Below are 7,186 nucleotides of genomic sequence, written 5' to 3' on the forward strand. Positions count from 1 at the left end.
TTTTGGATCCGTATGAGAGCTTGATCTCGCCGCTCGTTAATAAAATAGAGTTCGTCTAGAAGCATTGCGCTGTTAAGATCTTCTCGTTCGGGGAGAAATCTTCTCCGTACTCCGGGAAATTCTACTTCCGCGGGGATCATACATTCCGTTCCGTAAACGAGGGCGAATGGGGTTTCACCCGTAGCCCGTCTCGGGGTCGTACGATGCGACCATAGAACTCCTTCGAGCTCTTCTGCCCATCGCCCCTTTTTAGCTTCTAAGTGCTTTTTTAACCCGTCGAGGACGGTTTTGTTGATGGTCTCTGCCTGGCCATTGCACTGCGGATATCTGGGAGTCGACTTGGTCAGTCGTATCTTCCACTTCTCGCAGAATGCTTCGAATCGGGTAGAGATGAATTGAGATCCGTTGTCTGTCACGATTTCGTACGGAACCCCGTGTCTGGTGATGATGTTCTTCCATACGAAGTTCTCGACTTGTACGTCTTTGATACTTGCGTAAGAATCTGCCTCTACCCACTTTGAGAAGAAATCCGTGAGAACCAGGAGGAAGCGTTTCTGCTTCGAGTTTTGTAATGGCCCGACGATATCCATGGACCATCGCATGAAGGGATACAGAGACGAGATGGATGAGAGGACTTCCGCGGGTTGATGGATTGTTGGCGCATGCCTTTGGCATTTTTCGCACTTCCGTGCGAATTTCTCGCAGTCTTTTATCATAGTTGGCCAGTAGTAACCATGACGTTTTATTTTTACGGCGAGAGATCTTCCGCCAGAGTGGTTCCCACATGATCCGGAATGAACCTCCTCCATTACTCTTCTTGCTTTTTTCGCCTTCGGCGCATGTCATTAGTGGGCCGGAGAATCTCCATTTGTAGATTTCTCCTTCAACCGTTACATATCGCGCGGCCTGGGTCTTGATTTTGCGGGCCGCCCATTTCTCGGTGGGAAGCGTTCCGTTGATTATGTATGCTCGGATTGGCTCTAGCCAAGGGTTGTCGAAGCCGTATTCCGACTGATCCACATTTTCTTCTGGTGGGTCTTCGACTTCCTCCGCATTTTCGATTTGTGCTCGAATCAGATTGGCGACCACTGGTGGTCCGATGCTTGGGTGTTCGATGAACTCGACGGGGATTACTCGTCTTAGTCCAGAATCCGAACTTGACGCGAGTGCGGCCAAGGCATCCGACTGAGTGTTTTTCGAGCGAGGAATCCTAGTGAGGGCGAAGTGGTTGAAGTCTCGGGAGAGGTCTTGGATGAGTTTTAGATATGCGTCCATTCTTTCGTCCCTCGCTTCGTATTCTCCGTTGTACTTATTTGCGACTAACTAAGAGTCACAGTAAGCGTGAATGTTGCGGATCTTAAGCCCATGGGCTAATCATAATCCTGCGACGAGCGCTTCATATTCAGCCTCGTTATTCGAGGCATGGAATTCCAATCGGAACGATTGTTCTGAGACTTCTCCGGTCGGAGACGTGAGCCGGATTCCGATCCCGGATCCTTATTTGGACGATGATCCATCGACGTGAAGGATCTAGGTCGAGTCCGGTTCTGTGTTTGTCATATCCCCCGTGGGCAATTCTACCAAGAAGTCCGCTAGTACTTGAGATTTTGCACAAGTTCTTGGGCGGTACTCCACGTCGTACTCGCTTAGTTCGATTGCCCATTTTGCGAGTCGTCCTGACTGACTCGGACTGTGCAAGATCGTTCACAGGGGGAAGGTGGTGAGGATTATTATGGTATGCGATTGAAAGTACGGCCGGAGTTTCCTTGCCGATGTCACAACTGCGAATGCTAGTTTCTCCATCAGGGGATACCGGGTCTCAGCGTCCAGTAACGTTTTGCTTATGTAGAAGATTGGTTTTTGCTCACCGCGTTCCTCTCTAATCAAAATGCCGCTTACCGCTGTTGTGGAGACTGCGATGTACAAGAACAAGGGCTCTCCCTCCACTGGTTTTGCGAGGACGGGAGGAGTGGCTAGGTAACGTTTTAGCTGTTGGAAAGCTTTCTCACATTCCTCCGACAATTCGAACTTCTTATTCCCTTTCAGTGTGTCGTAGGAAGGAAGACACTTATCCGTCGAGCGCGAGATGAAACGGTTCAAGGCCGCGACTCTTCCGGTTAGCCTTTGGACTTTCCGTTTCGTCCTTGGCGAGACCATCTCAATTAACGCGTTTATCTGCTTAGGATTGGCTTCGATCCCACGACACGTGACTAGGTACCCGAGAAATTCTCCTGATGCCACCGTGAATCTACACTTTGCAGGGTTCAGTTTCATGTTGTGGGCGTTAAGTTTTGCAAAGCACTCCTCCAAATGGGAGACGTGGCCGTGCTCGTCAAGAGACTTTACGAGCATGTCATCGATATATACCTCCATAGTCTTGCCGAGCTGTTCGGAGAAAATTCGATTGACAAGTCGCTGGTAAGTTGCGCCTGCATTCCTGAGACCGAAAGGCATTACTTTGTAGCAATATGTTCCCCGATCGGTGATGAACGCAGTTTTCTCACGATCATCGGGATTCATCATGATCTGATTGTTCCCGGAGAAGGCATCCATAAATGATAAGAGTTTGTTCCCTGCTGTTGCTTTGACCAGTCGGTCGATGTGCGGGAGTGGGATGCAATCCTTTGGACATACCTTGTTGAGATCGGTGAAATCGACGCATACTCACCATTTGCCGTTTTTATTTTTGACCACGACCGGGTTAGCGAGTCAGTCTGGATACCTAACTTCTATTATTGATCCGACCTTCAAGAGTCTTTCGACTTCCTCATTTACCGCGGTGGCACGCTCCGGTCCTAGCTTCCGCCCTTTTTGTTTGACAGGTCTGTAAGTCAGATCGATGTTAACCTCATGACACGTTATGCTGATATCGATCCCTGGCATGTCTTCCGCAGCCCAAGCGAACGCATTGAGGTTCTTTTTGAGACAGGCGATGAGTTCTGTCTTTAGTGGCTCGCGGAGGTTGGCTCCAATCTCGACGCATCGTTCCGGAGAGGATTCGTCGAGGCTGATCAAAATTACCGGTTTGCAAGTCGGCTCGCGCTTCCCTTCTAGGGCTTCGGCCCTTTGAGATTGCCAGAAGACTTCCGAGTCTCGTTCCGGGGCGTTTTCATCAAGAGTCAGCTTTCTTTTCTTTTTATGGGAAGTTTCGATCGCCAAGTTCTTTCTTTTTTAACTCGGCGGCGAAGCATACTCGCGACACCCTGCGGTCTCCTTGTGTAGTTTCGACTCCACGAGGGGTTGGAAACTTAAGGCACAAATGGAATGTCGAAGGGATCGCTCACATGGAATTCAGCCATAGAGTACCGACGATCGCATTGTACAATGTTGGGCGGTCGATGACCAATAATTCTGTGACTTTGGTGACGCTCCCGGCTTTGACAACGAGGTCGATCGAGTCGAGAGTCATAGTACCATTTCCCGAGAGTCCGAATATCGGGCTGGGTCTTTCCGTAATGGCGCACAGATCGATCTCCATTCTTTCGAGGGTGCTTTTGTAGATAATATTGGCCGAGCATCCGGTGTCGACCAACACTCTCGCTACGTCGATGTCCTGGATCGTTAGCTCGATGACAAGGAGATCGTTGTGGGGTTTGGCCTGGTCGGCCGTTGCCTGGTCCTTGAAAGAAACGACATCGTTAGCTGTTAAAGCGGACATCATGTGTCTTTTACCGTTTAGTGATTTTCGAGTTAGAGAATTCGTCACCCCCCCCCCCTCCTTCTAGCGCCAAACTGTGGGAACCGAAATTCACACCGTCGATTATAACAAATAATAATGGAGGAAAACCGAGCGAACTCGTTTTTCCTTGAAGGTCCGAATTCTCTGCGTAATCACTTTAGAACGATAAAAAGATAGATAATCGCTCAGAGGCGTTTTATTGAATAATATGAATACAAGATTTTTCCGAGAAGAGTAAAGATATGTTAACTATCGGAACAACAGAACAAGAGGCGGTCAAGACGTCCCAAGCCTTGCCGTGCTAGTCTAACTACCTAGGCCCTAAGTTCTCTAAGCTAGCAGGAGTTCTCTAAGTCTAAATTGTCCGATTCTTTTTCTTCTGCTCCTGCTCTCCTTATATAGTCGCTTTAGGTCGGTGGCCCATCCTTCGCCTTCGGGCCCAAGTCTATCTCTTTCGAGCATATTCCATTTTTCGTCGATCTTGATAGTTATCCTCGAATCTTTACATTTATCTTTGGAAACTTAGCATTTATCGTATTCCTGTGAGTTAGGACAAACCGTCATAACTTTTATGGGCTCGAATCCCTTCTGAGAGCGTAGATGGACCTCTAGACCAGTCTGGATCCTTACGGACCGTTCTTAGGCCTTTTGGCGTTTATACGATTTCTCGGTTTTGGTTATAAAACTTCGAGAATAACTTTAATCAAAACGAAACGAGAAGTATATGGTCCCGAAGGTCGGATATCACAGCTATACGGAAGAGACGGGAGTCGAAGTAAGTCGAACAGGCCAGGATCAGGTCGAGCCCGCCGGGCGAGCCGACTCGCATGACGGCTGAACTCGCCGGCAAACACAACCACGCGACGGTTCAGTTCGCCGGCGAGCTGACCGGCGCGGTGGCTGAGCTCGCCGGGCGAGTGCAACCACACGGCGGTTCAGCTCGCCGGCGAGCTGACCGGCGTGATGGTTGAGCTCGCCGGCGAGGTGACCCGCATAACGGTACAGCTCTCTGACGAGTGGCTTTTGTGCAGGATTCGCTCGTTCGTTCACTTCCGATCTTTCTTTCAGTGAATGTTTTGCGAGAAATCTGTGAATAAGAAATAATCATAGCCGTTGATTTCGAAATAACCGTTTTTGACCCCAACAAGGCTCAGTGCACATGGGTGGAATTGAAAGGCCAAAGAGGAAATCAACTTGCGGAAGGATGTTCAGGTCTCTGTTCAAGCACTTGAACAGGTTCGTGATTTTGACAGCAAAGTTGTGTTGTTGATAAGTTCACGAGGAGTAACAAGATATGAAGTAACACGACGTCAATGAGGAGTTGAGCTTGACACTTGGAGTGTAGCAGCTAGGTTCGCAACTCAAGACAATAGATGAAGGTGATGGATATTCAGAATGGCAATGGGATTGTCACTTACCTTTCATCAGGCGTGATGTCTATGTTCATTGATGGGGCTAAGTGGATTTAAGTGTTTTAATCTACTTGAGCGGTTGTGGTGTATAAGTTTGATACCACTCAAATTATTCTAAGGAGTGAATTACTCTCTCAAATAAGAGATTCAGTTGCAGTACTTAGGGATCGAATCCACAAGGAGCTAGGGAACCTATTAAAGCTAGTCAAATTATTAATTTTAAGTGTTTGTTGTTTTAAGGTTTAAAAGTAAATAGCAATCCTAATTGAGCAAGTCTATTGTTCGACTAACAAGATGATTGGGGGTGTAACTTATTAGAAGATATTAGATGCAGGGTTTCTATTCAGGTGTTGGAGATTATAATCCTATAGATGCCTAACAGTTACATGCATGATATATTAGAGCTCAACTCCTTAATCACAGTGATCAGCGATGGCAATGTTTCACTGGTTAACTAACTAGATCTTGGATCTCAACTGTCGTCTTTTGATCAAAAGAAAGTGTCGATCGATGATCCCATAGGGATATCGATCGATACACCTTTCGCAATATCGATCGATTATCAGAAGACAATATCGATCGATGCTTCTAGCTAAGCCTTAGGCGCAGGTTGATAATGCTCACTAGTCTCCTAGATCAGTGGTTAGCATCTCTCTAGCAGTCCTAGCATGACAGATTAGGTTCAGGACAGGATGGTCAATGATGCTTGACTCATGCAAATTCCTAGGTTCATGTTCTAGTTAGCAAGGCTAAAACAAACATTAATGAACAATCAATCAATGAATATCACAACTTAGCAAATCTATAGTTGGGGCTAATCCCTCTAACCTATTTGAACCCTGAATCTAACAAGTGAACTACTCAGACATAGCTAAGCAATTCATGACACAAAATATAGATAAAAACTGCATTGAATAGAATAGATGAATCAATGGAGTTCCAATCACAAATCTCTCTATGATTTTCTCTCCTAAAACTCTCTGCTGAAAATAAGAATACAATGGTTGCCAAAAGCTCTCTTGACTCCTAACACTTAGGCAAGTATATAACTATTAGGTTAAAAACTCGTCAAGGGTAATCTTGCAATTTGGTGAAGCCTTGGGTTTAAAGTTGGCTGGAACCAAGTCGCGCATCTCGCGTCTCGACATCGATCGATGGTACATGATGTACATCGATCGATCATAATCTTCAATCGTCGAGGCTTCTCTTCTGCATCGATCGACGGCACTGGATGTGCATCGAACGATTGCTTCTTCTTTGTATCGACCTCTAATGGTCAGCTCGGATGAAATCTCTTTTAAGCTCCTAAATGCTCCATAATCATCATTTTACTCTAAGATACTCTTGAACCCGAAAATGGGTCAAATCCATGGTATATCAACTCCCCTTTACTTACCCTTTTGCTTGTCCTCAAGCAAAACGAACAGGTGATCTCTCTGAAAGAGTTTTGAAAACAGCAGGGAATTATAGATTTAAAACACAGAAATCATCAACTCTACAATTTCGCAAACCACATCTAAAAAGTCATAATCACAAAAGCACACTATGCATTATCCTAGCTTAACAACCAAATTCAACTAGTCTAGAACTCAGCAAATCCTGTCTGACATTCCCCTCTACTAACCTCATTTCTTAGCATACATGTAAAAGTGAATGTTTTACCTTAAGAGTATCGACCACAGGATGCAAAGATTTTCAGACAAGTATCTGGAACTGCAGGTAAAAGTTAGTTCCTAAATTCTCTCTCTCTAATTTCTCTCTTGAGTCAAAGTCTGCTTATACTGCAAGATCAATGACCAAGATTTGACGGGCTTCCATGAATCAAGAATTAATGGTGGTTGCCACCTAGCCCTGTTCACTTCTTTTTGACTTATATCCAATAATTCTTTGTGAAGCAAGCCTTGAAGATTGCCGCCTCCAAGTCCCATTCGAATTCTTTTATTGGAATCTTTATGAATCAAGCCTAAATGGTTTTAGCCACCAAGTTCTGTTCAGATTCCTCCTAACTAAATCCTAAGTCTTAATTAAGTAATAAATTTCGGATTTTTTTTTTAGATAACTAACTAACTACTCTAGGGTCGAAATAGAGATGAAA

The 7,186-nt window shown here is 45.6% G+C and overlaps 1 protein-coding gene across 1 annotated transcript; it reads right to left on the minus strand.

The window, feature by feature from the left end:
* Window positions 1-2,709: 2,709 nt before the first annotated feature.
* Window positions 2,710-3,658, minus strand: LOC106427820. The gene is made up of 2 exons (XM_013868545.1): window positions 3,285-3,658; window positions 2,710-3,127 (listed from the first exon to the last, which is right to left on the minus strand). The coding sequence occupies exons 1-2, from the start codon at window positions 3,656-3,658 to the stop codon at window positions 2,710-2,712; spliced, it is 792 nt and encodes a 263-aa protein (XP_013723999.1).
* Between the last annotated feature and the right edge of the window lie 3,528 nt (window positions 3,659-7,186).

Source organism: Brassica napus, chromosome C9 (genome assembly GCF_020379485.1).
Source record: "Brassica napus cultivar Da-Ae chromosome C9, Da-Ae, whole genome shotgun sequence".
NCBI lineage: Eukaryota > Viridiplantae > Streptophyta > Magnoliopsida > Brassicales > Brassicaceae > Brassica > Brassica napus.

What these genes read in the sequence shown, in the direction of transcription:
- LOC106427820 (XM_013868545.1), bottom strand. Translation starts at nt 3,658, where the DNA reads ATGTCCGCTTTAACAGCTAACGATGTCGTTTCTTTCAAGGACCAGGCA. An exon ending in ACTCTATGGCTGAATTCCAT is followed by an intron (nt 3,128 to 3,284) that starts GTGAGCGATCCC and finishes TAAAAAGAAAAG; the next exon opens with AAAGCTGACTCTTGATGAAA.